This window comes from Carettochelys insculpta, chromosome 18 (assembly GCF_033958435.1).
Source record: "Carettochelys insculpta isolate YL-2023 chromosome 18, ASM3395843v1, whole genome shotgun sequence".
Lineage (NCBI taxonomy): Eukaryota > Metazoa > Chordata > Testudines > Carettochelyidae > Carettochelys > Carettochelys insculpta.
Window position 1 is genome coordinate 21,253,057 of NC_134154.1, and position 19,690 is coordinate 21,272,746.

The 19,690-nt window shown below is 41.0% G+C and overlaps 1 protein-coding gene across 2 annotated transcripts in view; it reads right to left on the reverse strand.

Moving 5' to 3' along the window:
- The window catches only part of GLT1D1 (glycosyltransferase 1 domain containing 1), a 124,950-nt gene extending 108,492 nt beyond the window's left edge, over positions 1-16,458 (reverse strand). For both annotated transcript variants that reach the window (XM_075012997.1, XM_075012996.1), the window contains exon 1: positions 16,239-16,458. In XM_075012997.1, the coding sequence (XP_074869098.1) occupies positions 16,239-16,306 (68 nt within the window). In that variant the 5' untranslated portion in view covers positions 16,307-16,458. The remainder of the gene's footprint in view (positions 1-16,238) is intronic.
- Between the last annotated feature and the right edge of the window lie 3,232 nt (positions 16,459-19,690).

Here is a 19,690-nt window from a genome sequence, read left to right on the forward strand (position 1 = left end):
CAGAATGTCTCGTAATGTGGGAGCGGAGGGGTTTGAGGATATGGATGAATCAGAGGTAGAAAAATTGGTTGAGTCACATTCAGAGAAACTGACTGATGAGGACCTAGCAGCACAGGTGACAAATATTAGTGAGGATGACGAGGAAAGGGAAGATGAAACAGAAAAACACAATTTACATTGGGAAACACTGAATGATGTATCTCTTCAGATGCTGTAAACAGCTCACTGACAAAAGGTTCGAGTATGATCCCTCTATGGGATAGTATGCAAATTAAAAGGGAGGTTGAAGCTGCAATGCTGCCACACCAGCCAAGTTTAAAGGACTTAAAGAGCCACTAAACAGCTTCCCATCTCAGCGTTCCCTTGAAAACTCTCCCGTTAACTCTCTCCTCCCAGAGGAACAATAAGATTCCCACCTAGCCAGTTCAAAGAACTGTTTTGGGTGATTAAGATTGAAGCTAAAGTTGATTGCATTATCTCTGTGTTCCAGTTTGGCTGTCAGTTTACCCCCTCTACCTTAAAGTTGCTTGTTGATGGTTAAATAGCAGGCAATAAAACAGTCTTTGCTGAAAAGCTGTTGTTTCTATACTGCAAACACCTCCCTGGAGCCCCCCTGAAACCCTGCAAATGGTGAGGCCTTCCTGTATTGGACTGGGCTCATGCTATGGAGCTTTGAGAAAGAAAATATGAAAGAATCCAGTCAATTAAGCTCGTTAAAATAACTACCAGACTGCAATCCCTCAAAAAAACGTGCAATGTTAGGTTCAAGCAGAGGAATAAAAATTGTATTCCCCAGCCTCCTACTAACATACTATTTGATCTTGGACATTGCTCCAGTTTACTCATCTGTAAAACGGGCTTAGCTCTCTCTAACTGATCCTCTTATTCCAGAAGTTATTAAATATATTTTCCTTAATATAGCAAATATTAATGCAAATGAGATCTAAAAAAATCAACAGTTTCAACAGTTTCCACCCCACCATCAACCTTAGCCTGGACCAGTCCACACAAGAGATTCACTTCCTGGACACTACTGTGCAGATAAGCAACGGTCACACAAATACCACCCTATACCGAAAACCCACGGACCCCTATGCTTATCTACATGCCTCCAGCTTCCATTCAGGGCACATTACACAATCCATTGTATACAGCCAGGCAGATAGAGACAAACATCTGCAAGACCTTTACCAAGCTGTCCTCAAACTACAATACCCACCTAAGGAAGTGAGACTGACAGAGCCAGACGGGTACCCAAAAGTCACCTGCTACAAGACAAGTTTCGCAAGGAAAACAAGAGAACACCACTGACCATCACATACAGGCCCCACCTAAGGCCACTCCAACGCATCATCAGCAATCTGCAACCCATCCTGAACAATGATCTTTCACTCTCACAGACCTTGAGAGGCAGGCCTGTCCTCGCCTACAGACAGCCTGCCAACCTTAAACAAATCCTTACCAGCCACTATAGATCACAAAACAGTAACTCTAAGCCTGGAGCCAATCCCTGCAACAAGCCCCTCTGCCAACTCTGTTCACATACCATCACAGAACCTAACATCAACCATACCATCAGGGGATCCTTTACCTGCACATCTACTAATATAATATATGCCATCATGTGCCAGCAATGCCCCACTGCAATTTACATCAGCCAAACTGCACAGTCTCTATGTAAAAGAATATATGGATATAAATCAGACATCAGGAATGGAAACGTACAAAAGCCTGTGGGAGAGCACTTCAATCTTCCTGGACACTCACTAGCAGGTTTAAGGGTGGCAGTCCTGAAATAAAGTAATTTCAAAAATCAAATGGAGAGAGAAGTCTCTGAGCTGCAATTTATTTGCAAATTTGACTCCATTAACCAAGGAATAAACAGAGACTGGGAGTGGCTCGAACTCTACAAAAGGAGCTTCTCTGCCCTAGGTATTAACATCTCCACATTAGACTGAAAATGAGCCATATCCCCTCTGTTTTATCTGACCTGTTTTTTCCTCTCTTCATACATACTACCGATAATGGGCCTTTTCCACCCTGACTGAATAGACCTCGTCAGCTCTGGCCCTCCCTTTTACTGGGACCCCACTCTTTAAATACCCCTCTGAAACTATCCCCCCACTCATGCATCTGATGAAGCGGATCTTTGCCTGTGAAAGCTTATGCTCTAATATATCTGTTAGTCTATAAGGTGCCACAGGATTTCTTGTTGTTCTCAAAGATACAGACTAACACGGATACCCCTCTGATAAAAAAATCAAGACAATGTTAATTTCTTATTGCTGGCTCTCACATTTTGCACAAAATAATCCAGCAACACTCTTCACGTTAAAATCCTGATGCAAACACCATTAAAGTCAATGGGAAAACTTCCACTGACTACAACAGGTTTTGGATCAGTTATCTATTTACTATCAGTGAGGTTTTACTTTCCTTCCCCTCTCCAACTTCAAAACTGAGATCAACACACAGTTATTCTACTGTAATTAGCCGGTGGAGGAACATACCTATATTTTAATGGAAATTTGTATATGGTGCCAAGAAAAAATCAAATCTGAAGTGTTTACATTTCCAGCATCATAAAAGGAACACTACAGTTTTTGCAGTCATTAGCTATTGCTCCACTTGGTTCATTTCTCATCTGCATATTAATTATTCTGGCGTTAAAATCCACAAATACAATGGCTTCTTGAATACTGTTCTTCTTCCTTTCTGTGGCACTTAACAGCCTCCCAACGAATGTAATTATCTGTCCTGGAGACATTAGTCATCAGTGCAGAAATTGCTGCTAAAAATGTCATAAAACATCTTGTGGTCTTGGAAACACTATTAGTACTATAACAGACAAAGCCTTATTGGCACAACATATGGTACTGTATTTCTCCATTATATTGAATAGCAATTAATTTTACTTTGGATTTCACCATTTGAAATAAAACTAATATATTAGCATAAGCATTAATAAATAATAAAACACAGCCATATTGCTAGGCCTTTATTCACATTGTTGAGCAGTTATTCACGTGAGCAGCCCCACGTACTCCAGTCAGGCTGTTTATGCAAGTTTCTGATCACCAATGTATGAGGCCCTAATTAAATAATAATGAACTGCAAACCCCTCAGCTGTAGAAATGCATTCTCTTGGGCAAGCAATCAGGATGTTCACGCATACATTTTACAAGTTCTCATGTCCGCATTAACTTGTCTGAAAGAATTTTTTCCCCTTCACTATTCCAATTAGCATACATCACTATCACATACAAGCAATATGTTTGCATGTTGCAGTTAATTTGAAAATAACTCTCTAACACAACCCTCTGAGGACTTTAAAACCCAAGAAACTCAGCTAGAAATTCTGAGCTGAAGCTACCTTGTCTAACTACAAGAGGTAATCATATTTCCTTTTGTCTTCAGCTACCACAGCTCCAAATCTTAGTGCTATTATTCATCATTTCAGAAATCACTGTGCAAACAAATCTTCAAAAGTAAATTGGTTTCTCTCCTGGCACGGTTCATAGGTGTAGCTCAATGTTACTCTTCATACAGGTAAAACCTCCCTAATCTAGCAGTGTCAGGTCTTTCAACAGCCGTGATCCAGCATGATCAACATATGATGGGTGTAGCCAAGTTTCCCATGGCCCATAAAGGTTGTTTACGGGCACCAGTTTTGGCTCTCAGTGTTCTGTGTTATTATTAGCTCTAATTTACCCCTAAAAGTCTTCTATGAGCCCAGTAACCAGTGGAAGTGTTGGTAACGCTGCTAGACAACACTGACCACCTGTGGTTCAGAAAATTCTCTTCTTTGGCACCAGTCAGGTCCCAAGGGTGTCAAACTAGGGAGGATCAACCAGTATTTTGAATTCTGCTACATACAAACTACCACTAAAGCCCTGCCATTATTAAACTCTCTTCTGTCTTCCTTGTATATATGAGACTTTATGGTGTTATCACTGATGTTTAATGTAATAAAACAAGATTCATCTAATCTTCCCTGTAGGATGCTATCTGCCCATGTTCATCCCTTTTTTAAGATAGCTGTCTCTGGAAATCTAGAGAGGTACTCAGTACACACCATTAGGTACCCGATTTTATGGGCTCAGGATCATCCTGGGTGCCCTAGGGATTTTTATACCTCAGAAGCAGCAACCCTATTTCCCAGACTATACTGAACTATGTTTTAACCATGTGAGGACACTGACTGGTCCCCTAATGCTGTAGTTTTTGTAGGACAGAAGTAGGATTTATTTGACTTGCCTTTCCCATGAGGGCAGTGCAATGCATGTGCCATACAGAACACCATTCTGTTCAAACCAGGTGACAAAGGGAGAGCTCCAGATCTTGACCTTGAACCAAGTACAGATTTCCCAACTCCCACACTAGCTGTCACAAATGGAGGCAGTGGGATCAACAGCAAAACCTGCCAGAGAGTTGACCCTGCCAGAAACAAATCAAAGTAGAACAATGGTACTCTAATGGTAAATGGAAGGGGAGATTTCCTTGTGGTGTACTAAAAGATGGATATTGACGAAGGACTCTCTTAATAAAGCAGAGCCTTAAAGTTTTTACCACTGGGGTCCTAGATGCCTCTAGAGCTGCGGCATCCCATATGTTTGCCATTTGCCACATATGGGGAACGGTGGTGTGGTTCAGCTCTGGAGCCGCATGCATGGCATGCCCTCCACTTGTTCTGTGCTTATACCCCACTGCTTGGTGGGACAAGTGTGTGGCAGTGGCAGCTGCAACCCCTGTGGCTCTGATGTGGCTCCTGTGACTGCAGCTCCCCCAGCATGGCTCTAGCAGCCGTGGCTCTGGCAGCCCCAGTGTGGCTCGAGCAGCTGCCGCTCCAGTAGCCCTGGTGCAGCTTCAGCAGCCAGAGCTCTGGTGAGTCGCTGGCATTCACTTAGAGCAGGTAGGTGACTGTGGCAGCCTGGTGCTGTGGGGGAGGGCATTTGTTTAGAGCAGCGTGGGGAGCTGTGGCGAATATGCAATGACAACAACAAGTATGACAAACCTTGAATTATTATGGGATTTCACTGCTCTACAGCAGGGATTCTCCATCTTCATTACACCATCATCCCCTTCTGACATCAAAATCCCTACATTGTCTCAAGGGCTGGAGGGCAGAACACGAGCCCCACTGCTTTGGGGCAGGAATGAGTCCAAGCCTCATCATCCCAGGTCAGGCGACGGAGTTCCGGAGCTTGATCCCCAGTGACCGAGCTGGGAAGGGGGCTCAGGCTTCAGCTTCACCCCCGGGTTCCAGCAAGTCTAATGTTGGCCCTGGCAACCCTATTAAAATGGAGTCATGATCCACTTTGTTCTCAGTGAGAGAACTGCTTATCTAGAGGCATGATAAAAGCTTGACACACTCTACGAGTGATTGTTCAGGGACAGGTAAAAGATAATTTATAATTTAAGGTGTTGAAATGAATACTTCTAAAGTCCTTTCAAATTTTACCATCTGTAATCCTGAAAATATTTATACATATAGTATTGGGTCAATATGACCACTTACTTTTCTGCTTATGGGTAAGCACATACAAAAGTATTTGTGGGATAGGGTGTTGAACAGGATTTATCCAAAGTATTGGAATTTACAGAGTGCTATTTCTTCCTCCATTACAGGCTAACTGTCGCTCAGGGAACAAAGAGTACAACTTTTCGCACACTTCAAACACATACCACCACTTCAAGGAAGAAAAGGAAAGGATACTTTGGAGACTATTTTATCAGGTTTTTGTTCTGTTTTGAAAGCCATGTGAAGTCACAGGAAGGCCCTGAATTAGGCCAAGGCACATAGTCCCAATATAGTTTGTTTTCTCTTCTGATAGAAATTGTGTATTTATATTGTTTACCCAATCCATAAACAACTACTACTGGAATAAAAATAAATGCATTGCTGTAAAGCAAACTCAACTACGATGCTACTGAATCTTGCAAGAAATACTGAATTTTGAGGCAGTATTTTTTCTACTGTTTCCTTGCACATTGAGGATGGAGTTCCAAGGGAATATCTTCATTACTGACGTTCTTCACATTAGGCCAGATTTTACCATGTTTACTTATGCTGAGTAGTATAGGTCCCAGAATCTGGCAATTAGCTGTTTTATTAGAGAGAAGTCAAATCAGAGGACTCATGCGTTGTCCACTAGTCACATTGGATCAGGTCATTTGTTATGGTCCAGTTTGATAATAACCTAGAAACACTGCTTTAGCCGCATCAGTTACAGACTCCAAAATTACATAACCCAGTACTTAGAGAAACTGATTATGAAAACTGGATTCACTTTATTGGATTTTGTTCTGTCTCTGGGCTTCAATCACTTTCATTTTTATCGTCTAACATTTAGTAATAAAATTTGAATGCTGCTTATTGAACATAGTGCTGGGAAGTCAGGCCCTCTTTCTTTCCAGCCTTGGCTCAGCTACTGATTTGCTATTTGGTTTTAACCAAGTCATTTAACTCTTGTATAGACATATCAAAAAAAAAAAAAAAGCAGTCCAGTAGCACTTTAAAGACTAACAAAATAATTTATTAGGTGATGAGCTTTCGTGGGACATACCCACTTCTTCAGATCACAGCCATACCAGAACAGACTCAAATGCACAGACAACCAAAAAATAGTAATCAAGGTTGACAAATCAGAAAAATATGTATAGACATAGTTCATCTCCTTCTGATTCCCAGGTGCGCTTCAGGTGCTCAGCTCGTCTCAAAATCAAGTTGTACATCTCAGCTTCCTATTCCCTGAAACAGACAATATAGCCCCACTGCACTCAGAGCTAAGTGTTGTGAAAAGGGAAAGCAACAGGAGTCTAACACCATGGTATACGGTAGCTCTATACTATACTATTTCATTAGAAGTACAGCTGGAAACATAAAATGAAAAGGTGCAGTTCTTCTCTGACTTAGTGTTCCCTATTCATGCTTTAATCAAGAAGTTACACAGGAAAGCAATTTTTGTCTAATGTGGATACAAAAACCCAGGTGATGTTTTATGATCTGTTTCACACATTCTTTCCTACCTAGTCTTACTGATTGTTGCTTTTGGTTTGTCTCGACCAGCAATCTGAATAATACAACAACAACCACCCCACCTGATTCCAGAATCCACGATTCGTTCTGTACTGCAAGTATGTTTTGTAGTTCCAAACTGATTGGGGCTCCTAGGTTTTCTAAGAGATAAAACAGTTTGTTTCTTACATGTTGTCACTTGCAACACCTGTTTTGTGTTTCACACCACATCAGTGCTTCCTCTTTACTCCCCTCTTCCCCCATGAAAACACTTTCCTAGCACAAGTATCAGAGGGGTAGCCGAGTCAGTCTGTATCTTCAAAATCAACAAGAAGTCCTTAGGCACCTTATAGACTAATAGATATTTTGGAGTATAAGCTTCCGTGGGCAAAGACCCACTTCGTCAGATGCATGTTTCCTAGTCAGTTTCCTAGTACAATACGTTATGGGGATAGAGAACTGTCTAGGGATTTTTTTCTGTGTTTGTATAGTGCATAACACAACGGGTCTATGATTAGGGCTTCCAGGTGTTACAGTGATACAACTCAATAATAATAATGGTACATTTGAATACATTTCATACAAGTACATTGATTCTCTTCCCCAAACCTTTTGTCAGTCAATTGATTTCCAAAACTGTTTATAAGCTGCTACTGAGTATAGAGAGACTCATCTTAAATCTACAGATGTAAATGAAGTATTTTCTGTTCCATCTGCTATACCATGTTTGGATCAAGTACACAGTGACAAACCAAAATTCACAATGAAGTGTATGGAAGTTGTAACTATTTACATTAAAACTTGGAGATGCTTTAACTGTAAAACCAAATGTCTTTGTATACCCTTTTTTGGTTTGAACTTGCTTTTCTCAGTGAACTTTATTCCTCTCCCTTACACAAGAATGAGGCACCATTATCTGCAAACTATACACTATGTTTGTGAGGGCTCATCTACACTAGCCCCCTCCTTCGAAGGGGGCATGCAAATGAGCCAGATCAAGGAATAGCAATAAGGTGCTGTGCTGCATATGCAACACCTCATTAGCCTAATTCCTGCCACACAAACTTTGAAGCTACTAACTTCAAAGCGCTGGCAAACCATGTAGCCGTGGGCACTCTGAAGTTGTCCCAAAAGGTCCCAAGGGGGTAAGGGCAGTTCGAAGTTGTGCAGGTACTTCAAAGTGCCCGTGGTTACGTGGCTTGCCAGTGCTTCAAAATTGCTAACTTCGAAGTTGGCGTGGCAGGAATTAGGCTAATGAGGTGCTGAATATGCAGCGCAACACCTCATTGCTATTCCTCAATCTGGCTCATTTACATGCCCTCTTGAAAGGAGGGGCTAGCGTAGATGAGCCCTCACAAACATACTGTATAGTTTGCAGATAATGGTGCCTCATTCTTGTGTAAGGGAGAGAAATAAAGTTCACTGGGAAAAGCAAGTTCAAACCAAAAAAGGTTATATAAAGACAGATTTGGTTTTACAGTTAAAGCATCTCCAAGTTTTAATGTAAATAGTTACAACTTCCATACACTTCATTGTGAATTTTGGTTTGTCACTGTGTACTTGATAGCAAAATAGTGTAGCAAATTTTAAGGATGGCCAGCAGCCTACAATCACTTCTGTACACCCTCAGCCATTCACTTAAATTATTCATACTTATTTGATCAACATCCATTTTTCTTTAATTTCTCCCAGCCTTGGACATCACTTTCGAAACATCAGTGGAGGGGATTAACGCAGTTGACTTATGTCAGCTTGTAATGTGTATGCACCAACAGATCTAAGACTATCTTTGGATCACGTCCATTGCGGAGTTGAAATATCAAAACAGAAATCATAAGGGCAATTACACTGCTTCTAGGGCCTAAAATCAAGTTTTCCTTCTAGAAGTAGACCTGAACCTAAGTTCCACTGTGCTCATAACCAGGCTCATTTATCCAAATTCTTTTGGAATGTGACATTTGTTGGGATATATAAGAGTTAATACATGTCTAGGAAGGCCATAAAATAGCATGGCAGGGGCTTGGGGGAGAAGGGGTGCCTGGCTAGACAAGGCTTTGTCCTTGCTGATGTATAGGCATAGTGTCTCTCTGCATTCTCTTGCGCAGTTCTCTCTCACTCACTCTGTAAGAATACTTTCAGGGTCACATCCTCTATACACTCTGTAATCTGCTGATTTAGGAAGTATATAATGTAGAAAAGTGCTGATCTAACTGAAAACTCAATAAACAGGTGGGTAAAAATAGTCATCACCTGCCTCAATATTCATTGTGTGGTAGTTTACATTACTAAACAAGGGTGTCATGGAAATAGTGATAGACGTGTGAATTTACATACTAAGATAGTTAAGAAAAACAAAAAGCAGTCAAGTAGCACTTTAAAGACTAGCAAAATAGTTTATTAGGTGAGCTTTTGTGGGACAGACCCACTTCTTCAGACTATCTTACAATAGTTAAGAGTGTAACTGGTGCCAAATCATTTCTCACTTGGAATGGAGGTGAACAGGTATTAACAATAAAATGGCCCATTTACTCCATCCTCTTCTGAGTTTCCTGTCTCCTTGAACAGCACTCATCACCCTAAATGTTGGAATGCGAGGCCTCAGGGCTAGAGGATGAATGGGAAATACCTTCCCTAAGGGAAGCGAAAAGAGCTATGAATAAGAGCTTCCGTTGCTTTGCTCCTGTACTTTCAAAGTGCAGTGAGTTAAGAGACCCCATTATGGCTGTCTAATATGAAGAGGGGTCTGAGAGAGGTAGCTGTGTAAGTCCGTATCTTCTCAAAACAAAGCAAGCATTCCTGTTGCATCTTAAAGACTAACAATATTATTTATTAGCTTTTGTGGGAAAGACCACTTTTTCAGATTCTGGAAAATAAATATGATTGAAGGGTTTTCGGTTTTGTTCTTTGTTTTTTTTTTTCCTCACATGTACACCTTCTCCTACAGTAATATAGTTCCAGGTAGGAAGTGCAAGAAAATAGACAGAAACAAACAAAAGCCCCAATGCTCAATACTAAAATTGATTCACATCTAATCTGCATTGCAGCATGCATGGAGGCACCCAATATTCTAATCAACCTGTAGGGCAGCTAATGTTATTTGCATTAACACTTGGAGACCCTTTGATCCTTTGATTACTCAGGGTGTACGCTCCACTCAGAGTACAAGGTCTAGTAAGGCATGTAAGATGCTAAACTTTCCCAAACAATTATTAGCCTTTGCATTCCTTTGTGGTTTTTATGCTTTTGTGAATGTTTCCCTGGGTATTTATATAATTTTGAATAAAGAACTGAAACAATTTGTCTCAAAAATATCTGCATATTCACCAAACACTTCATTCAGATCTTCATAACTTAACCCCTTATAAGTTTTGATATCTCTTCCCCCTTGCACGACAAATCATCATACAAGGTAAGTATATGTCAAGTGGGGTTAAATAATTATTTTCCTTCCTAACACTCCCTCTCCTTTTGATCCCTCTTTGAATGATGGTCTGATCAGAGATATTTGCTTCCACTAGTTTATTCTTAAATCACTGTTCATGGTTGTCATGCAGATTACGGTTGAAACGTTAAGGATGCCAAACATAAGTGAAGTTATTACCACCTTTATTACAAAGCTGTTTTTATTGACCTGCAACCACAAAGAAAGAGGGCCAAATATTCAGCTGCTGGAAATCAGCTATGCTATTTTATGCCTACTAAGAATTTGTCTCATAGGAAATGATTTCCTAGCCAGGAAAGCTTGCGCTCAAATAAATTTGTTAGTTTTTAAGATGCCACAGGACTTCTTGTTGTTTTTGTTGAAAAAGAAAAATGTGGCTAACCGCTGAAATTAGACTCTGTTATCTTTGTCAGTATGGAATTTAAAAGCTTAAATTCAAAAGATGAAAACACTGTATGAAAAAAACAAAGTAGTTAAATAAACAAACCAGTATCACAAATTTATCACTCTCAATGATCTTATGATACAAAATTAACCTATGTTAGCAGCTATCCTATTTGGGAACAACTTATGCATCTTAATTTTTTAAAACAAACCAATGCTTAATGCAGATGAACATACAAAAAGACTTCAGTAAATCAACCAGTATGTGCTCGCAGAAGTGATTAAAGCAAGCCTGTATTTTCTTGACCATATAAAAATCTTATATATATTTAAGCACAGTGCTGCAAAGACTTATCTGTGTGCTTATCTTTATGAAACGGAATTCTCAGTGTGTAAAGTGTATGAGGAGCTGGATCCTTTGTACAAAAAGCTGATTATATAATAGCTACCATGATTAAAATAACTGTCCTTACCTGGCAGTCTCAGTGAGTGACTGTATAAGCCAGGGTTTTCCCACACTGTGTTCTGCAGAACACTAGGGTTCCATCTAATGTGAGTAGGTGTTCTGTGAAAAAAATTTGATGCTAGCGATATTTTTCCTTCTATAATATTAAATATGAAATCATGTGCGTATCAAAAATACTAATGTATTTGAATAATATTTATATTGTAGGCATATTAACAACATTCATAAAAGTATATTTATGTGACTCATACTGAAATAATCATAATAATAATAATAATAATAATAATAAATTCTGCCGGTTTCTGTACAAGTTGTGTTCAGAGAAATCACACACTGCTGCACCTCATGTGAGAAGCCACCTCTCCAGCATCATTCCTAATATTAAGTAAATTTGTGATAAAAAATGCAAAAACCACGTTTCTCATTAAAAAAAACTGTCAAATGTTACTTATTTTTATTTTCTGGTACTTTTCAGTAAAAAAAAATTATAAAATCACACTATTTAAAAATAAAATTCTATACCTATTTTGTCTTGCATTTCTTTTTCATAAAAATGTTTTTTAGCTTTAAGAAAGGATGGTCCTTTTTGAACAATATTGTCCTGTCTATCTTTGTACAAAAGAAAGAAACTAACCATCCTTCTTTCAGCTGTTATATGCTTTGTTTTAGGTTAGTACTTAGTTTTTAATGTTTATACTCATAGGCTATGGTTACACTGACACGAACCACCAGCAGCAGTATGCAAATGGAAGGTCTTGAAAATGCACATGGATGCTCACTTGCATATTTGCTCACCAGCAGACGCTACCACCAGCACAAAAAAAGCTGTGTAAACATGGTTCTGCCGGCGAAACTCCCGCTTTGTCTGCAGCCTCTTATGCCTGATATTTTCCAGGTATAAGGGGCTGCTGGCAAAGGGAGGGTTTCACCAGCAGAACCATATTTACACAGTATTTTCAGTGCCAGCAGCAGCCTTTGCTGGTGAGCAAATATGCACATGAGCAGCCATTTGCATTTTCAAGACTGCCCATTTGCATGCTGCTGCCGGTGGTTTGGGTCAGTGTAACCATAGCCATAGGGTTGCTAACCATCCTATCAGGACATTAGGGCTACAAATACACTACAGCACTCTGTCATCAGAAGTCATCAGGGTTTTATCAGCACAACTTGCTAGTGTAACTGTAGCCTAGCTGTTTCTTCAGGTGATTTTCTTTCACTATATTTTGTTCTTTGTAAAATGAGACATCTAAAAAACCTACCTTTTTTAAATCAATGTTGAGCATTATGTGCTGCAATTTTTTTGTATGAAACCCTCTATGCCCTCCCCCACATCCTCCCCGGCACAGCATGTATGCATATATATCTACCAAGCCAAAAGTGTTCCATGGCCAAATTAGTTTGGGAACTTCTGGTTTAACCAGAACATGTGACAGCTAGCACTACTAAACAGGAAAATATACAACACTGCACACACATGATTCAGACTGGATTTGTTTTTGTTTTACACCAATGCTATGAATATTGTTTATTATAACTAAGATGGGACATTCTGATTCAGCTATGCATTATTAGTCATCCCACTTCTTGAACAGTAGAACCATGTGTAAGTTAAACACCCTCTATCAGACATATGAGCTGTAACTGAAATGAGATGTCTTCATTGTCTACTTTCAGGTTGATGTCTTGTCTATCTAAGGAAGCTGCAGTCGAACAATGTGAATTGAATGTGAATTGAATGTGAATATTTTTAAACTGGTGCAAATCCCAGTGTGGACACTTTTACTTCAGCTTAGCCATTTTTTAATTGAAAAACAGTATCCAATCAGTCTTTTGAATCAGTTTAAAAAGATTACTCAAGTTTTACCAGTGCAGCTATCCCACATAGACAAGACCTGAACTAATACAGGGGCTGAAGATTTACATTTTTCTAAGGCTGCAGATAATATCTGGAAAGCTAGCTAAAAGTCATGTAATTTATAAGGCAGAAAAATAAAGCTACATAGGAAAGATGAGGGTAGAATACTTTGGCAATGGTTTTGTTGTTTTATCTGCTCCCAATTCTCTGTCATTTTGATACAACTGAATGCTTTCCATCAGTAAAAAAGAGAACACTGAAAACGATAATAGAAATAGTCATAAAAGGGGATGAATTCCATCAGAAATCACATTACACAAATTTAAAAATTGTTCAGGGTATGTAGATATATAGAACTTCTACCACAATGCAGTTATCTATTTTATTCTAATAGATTACCGTTCATTATTCTATTAAGTCACACAAAAGTTAAAAAGGCTCTGGTACTGCTTTCACTTTTTTATTTCTTTCTCGTTTCGGTCTTGTAAGTACCGGTGGCTAGTAGACATGCTACATCTGTCTTCTACAATTTAACAGCCATTCTAAGTCCCAACTACGTAAGATTGAGTAGGATGTAAACTAGCATCTTGGCACAGAAGTTCTTGGAAAAGTTTGTATGTAAAATTAAGCATATTAGTAGGCCTTTTAATGATCAGGACCTAAATTTTCTAATAAAGGTTGAACCTCCCTAGAGTGGCACCCTTGGGACCTGACTGGTGCCGAACGAGAGAATTTGCCAGGCAACAGGAAGTCAATATTATCTAGCAGCATTACTAACATTTCCACTACTTACTGGGCTCTTAGAATACATTTAAGGGCACATTAGAGCTAAATAGTAGCACAGAACACTGAAAGGCAGGACTGCTGGCTGTAAACAAACTTTATGGCAATGTCTACATGAAAGGCTTTTCCCAGCAAAACTGGGCTTTTGTCAGAAAAAAGTGTGGAGTGTCTACATGGCAAATACACTCCGTCGACAGTTTGTCAACAAAACCCAGCACATCTGCCAGCAGCTTTATACCTCTCCCCACTCAGGTATAATGCCTCTCTGGACAGTCTTCTATCAACAAAACAGCTGTGTAGAGGGGCCCTTTTGTCAACAGACAGGGCCTCCAGTTCACTGGACAGCCCAGTCTGTAGAGCTTCTGGTCAGCCGTTCTGTTGAGAGAGGGCAGGGCAGTCTGGCTGCTCTCTGTCAACAGAGCAGATTGCCCTTTCAATCCGCTTTTATGTCTAGATGCAATCTGTCGACAGAAGTTTTGCCAGGAAATCCCTTCGAACAGTAACTTCTGTGGACAGAGGTTTTCTTATGTAGATGTGGCCTATGGGACCACAAGAAACTTGGCCACACCCATGACAAATGGTCATGAGGCTAACTAAACTCATGCTGTACTATTTATGTTGCTGGACGAGAGTGCTCCAGGTTAGAGGGATTCAGTCTGTGCAAATTATAACAAGGTTGAGCTAAATTAATCCACCATATTTAGCACAACGCAGACTTGAGCTATTTTCCTGATCTGAAAATATTAAAAGCAAAAAACAAAAACAAAAAAAAAGAAGACGACCTTAAGACATAACCAGACAAAGCTATTATGAAGCTAAGTTTTATTTTCATGGGCTTCTTCGCCAGCATGTGAGAGCTCACATACATGATAATGCACATACACACATAATGCTTTTCTCTCTCATGTTTTATAATGAAAGACTAGGTAAATGTAGCATCAACAATACTTCACTAATATTGTATATTATATAGTGCCTTCATTCAAAGATTTCAAAATACTTGATATTCATTAGTGTAGTTCCATAATATTAACAGGAGGTATGTTTTAGGATTGTCTACAAAAGAGAAAGACCAGAATAGCTATTGCACTTCAATTCTCTGTGTAGGCAAGTCCTTACCAATCTGATTTTACAAGTGGGGATAAACAGAGGTACATGGGTTGGCTAAGTGACTTACTCAGCATCACTCAATGTAGAAGAGTTAGGAAGATAATACATGAATCGTGATTCTCAGTTTCTTGCTTTCTAGTTACTAGCTTTTAAGCACAGTGCCAGAGAAGACTTAGATAAAGATATTCCTTTTCTGGAGTGTTAACTTTATAGACACACTATGTAGCACTCACCCCACTAACCTGATGTACCCCAGATCTCCCTGATATACAGGAAGTTCTGTTTCTTTTCTGACTTACCTGGAGGATGGGTTTACAGTCTCAACCTCTCTGAAGGAACAAAAAGCAGTCAAGTAGCACTTTAAAGACTAGCAAAATAGTTTATTAGGTGAACTTTCGTGGGACAGACCCATTTCTTCAGACTGAAGAAGTGGGTCTGTCCCACGAAAGCTCACCTAATAAACTATTTTGCTAGTCTTTAAAGTGCTACTTGACTGCTTTTTGTTTTGATAGTGTATAGACTAGCACGGCTTCCTCTCTGTCACTATTCTCTGAAGGAAGGAATTTCTCCAGGCTTGAAAAAAGCCCTGATAAGAAAACATATTATAGGGCACCCGCTCTTCACTCAGCTGACCTTATGGATGTTGACTGTGTGTGCATGCAGGGGGGTAATTATGCACAAAGGAATTCCCCACACACACACCTCTTGTGGAAGTGGACTGAGACAGACACAGGCACGGTGTGGACAAAAAGGAGGCCAGGCACGCAGGAAAGGAGAACTCTCCCTTGATCTGGTGACTATGGCAGGGAGGCAGGGACAACACAGGGCAGATGTCCCTACGGATGAGAAGACACGTATAGAGTAGCCCCTCTTTTTCCTGTGGAAGCGGGAGAGGCAAACATGAGAAGACTCTCCTTGAGAATGGGGACGGCAAACCCCAGAGCCACCTCTGTGAACACAGGGAAGGCAAATCCCAGGGAACCCCCCTGTGCACACGGGTGGGAGAAGAAAGGCGGACCCCGGGCAGACACCCGCTTGGTTCTGTCACCGGGACGGGAGACCAGGCCGGCCGGCTGGGCCGAGGGAGCGTTCCGTACTCCCGCGAACGCGCAAGGGGCAGCGGGAGAGGCGGGCACAGGGGGGGTCGCCCGCCCTGGGTGCGAGCATGTCCGGCACTTACTGGATCCTGCTCGCGGTGGTGGCGTTCCCCGTCTGGGCTCTGAGACAGGCCAGCAGGAGCAGCCGCATAGCGGCGCGACCTACGAGCACCTACGCACAGCTCCCCAGCAGGCCCAGAGCTGGAAACCACCGGGCGACCGCTGCCATAGCGCCGCTCAGCTCCTCGGTCGGCTGCGGTCCGGCCCCGGAAGGGCACCCCGGCTGCCGGAGCCCGGCGCTAGCGTTCCGTCTCCCCAGACAGAGGGGCGAGCCGGGGCGGGACAGCCACGCCCTCCTGCTGCTTACCGGGGAGCCCCGCTCCTTAGGGGCGATGTGGGCACAGACTGACAGCCGCTTCCCTGGCCACCCGCTACCAGCAATGGACGCCAGTGACGTGCACTCGGGATCCAGCCCTACAGTTGGGGCAAAGCTCTTACCTGGGTGGATTGGGCCCACCCAGGGGAGGGTGGGGGAGAAAGAACCCTGAGGGGCCTGGACTCCTCCTCAGGCTGCCCAGCTCTGGTCTGCCCTGTCCTAGGCAACGACTACACTGGAGAGTTTTGTGGACAAACGAAACCCACAGAGCGTCCACACTAACACGGCATCGTTCTGTCGACGTAGTGGCAACAGGACCTGGCACTTCTGTCAACAGCCGTCTGCCTCTCCCCCGTGAGGCAGAACATCTTTCTCCACAGACTCTGTCCACAAAAAAGCCATGAGGCTGCTCCAGGGGGGCCTCTGTCAACAGACAGGGGTTCGGGGTCGCCAGGCTGCCCATCTGCTGGGCTTCGGTTGGCTGTTCTAGTGAGAAAGCAGCCGGGCAGTCTGGTCACTCTGTCGACAGAGCAGCTTGACAGAACAATCGATCCCCTTTCATGTGTGGCTGCGGTCTGTTGACAGAAGTTTTGTCAGCAGATATTGTCCAACAGTAACTTCTGTCAACAGATCTCTGTGATGTAGACATAGCAATAGACGTAGCCTCACTGCAGAGGCAGATCTCACAAAGGCAGGCTTTCTCTTCGCTTGTACCACTTTCACACTGTTGACTTGAGTAACTCCTGACTGGCACCACCCAAAGGCACTGCCCACACTAGAAAGCTGTGCTTAACTATACCCGCCTAATCAAAGTGCTACAGCCTGCCCTAGTTTGGACCCATCTATATTTATATGAAAGTGCTGTATATCAGGGGTGCCATATACCATACTTGCAATGCTCATCAAGTATAGATGTAAGGATCTAGCATACTGACAACATTAAGTACTTCTTGTATGGATTCTGTTTATAATGTCAAAAGTGGCATAGCTTATTCCACCTCCCGCCCCACCTCAGTGAAACTCTGTTTACACTAAGGACTTTTGTGTCTCCAGACACAAATCTCCTTATGCCCCAAACTGAAATACATATGGGGGCCAAAGTTTGCGCTATAGACCTGATCTAATTTGCCTTTATATGGTATAACTGCTGTAGCTTTTACAGGAATAATTATGTTGATAAAGGAAAGTCACATCCCTTAACTCAGGGATGAGCCAACTTTTTATGTTGGGCCCCACTTTTCATCCCTCCAATGAGCAAGCTCCCTCTAAACTATCTAATGTAATCCAAACCGATGGAAATTTTGATTATGTTTGTATGAAAAAAACCTTTTGGCATGTGTACGAAAATAAGTATGTTGAATTAAGAACTTTATTAAAAACTGTATTAATCGATATACCAATGTGAATACACATATATAAAAACACTAACATACTTCAACATTTTTAATGAGATGGATGAGTCTGAGACCTAGCAGCCCCCCTTTTGAAATTTCATGCCCCCACCTCCGCTTTGCTCACCCCTGCCTTAACTGATGTATCAGTAAAAAGCCTTTATGCCTAGTGAGATTATTGTTAGAACCTGAGAGAGAAACAGATGCTTTCTTCTTCACACATACATGCAGCTGAGAGACACAGGACAAGCCATGCTGCCCACACATTACTGGACCCAAACTTCCCCAATATGAGAAGCGTTTGGATCTGGGATTTTGATTAAAGCCTACCACAATTCTTCATACAAACAATAACTGTATATATTCACGTGTATACCCATAAACAGGACTGCCCAATAGCAATTAGGGAACCTGAAAACCAAACCAACAAATCCCTCCCCCTTAAAAAAATGGTGTGGGCTTCAGATTGTCTCATTGAAACAAGATTCTTGAAAAACTAACTTAAAACACACAAAAATGGAGGCGCCTTCCAAAGAAGTGCAATGTGGCTAATATGCAAATGTAAACAAATAAATGATCCGTTAGAATATTTAATCAAACCAAGGTGATTTATATCAGGTACATGTTTTCCTTTTATTAATTTTCTTTTCTATTTTTCTCTGTTTTGCACGTGCAAAGAAACCTATCATCTGTCAAACAACAACCCACATAAATACATATTTTACTGTGCTCTGTAATAATATTTCTGTTGTATGAGTTTGCATTGTTCATATCATGATTTGATGTGACTATGTTATCCTTTAGGATAAAACCCAAATTAAAAATAATTAGTAGATACCAACTTTGCCAACATTAAGAGCATTCAGTCTGAAAACTCCATCTTTCTTTCAGAAATATTTTCCACAAAATAAATTTCTGAACCTTAGGGGAGGAATAGTGGGACAAAGACTTAGGACTTGTCTTCACTCCCACACTACATCAGTATTGCTGTTGTGTATTTGGTGAAGATGTACTCCATTAACCACAAAGTGGTCTCCGATCAATGCAATTACTCCACTGCCACAAGAGATGAAAGTGCATAGTGCAGTGTAGACATTACGTTACAACAACTTAATTTACATTGTTCAGAGGATACAGTTTTTGTCACACCCCTGGGTGATGTAAGTTACATCAACTTAAGTGATAGTGTAGACAACTCCTTAGAAATCCTTGTCAAAATTATCATACTTCTCAAGAACTAAGCACTGTCTGGAAAAAGTTTGATTTAATTTAAATCTGACTACTTATCTTCAAGAAATTTGTTATACTGAGGGAAGCATAAATTCCTTGTTTCTTAAAATGTAAACGTTCTCACCTGAGGGAAATAAAGTCCTAATCAGAGAGATGGAATCTTGTATTCTTTCAAACCGTAATGTTCCTGAATAGATCGTAAACTAGCCTGCATTTTCAAGAATTAAGATTTCTGGGATGATGAAAAAACAGTCAATATAGTCACGGAAGCTGTCAGCATTTTGTACAGGTGTGCCTATGCTTTGGTCACAAATCTTTATTCTCCTTAGGCTAACCGCAACATTCCAAGGTCTGTGCGTTACTCTTGTAGAATGCAGAAAACCCTGAACTCCCATTCATATCAAATAATCAAATTGCAATTATTCACCCATTATGGAAAATGTTTCTAAGATCTGGCATCAAATCTTGGCCTCACTGAAACCAAGAAAGTTTTGCTGGGGCCAGGGTCTCAAGCAAGTGTTTTTTCACTTCTGTAGGT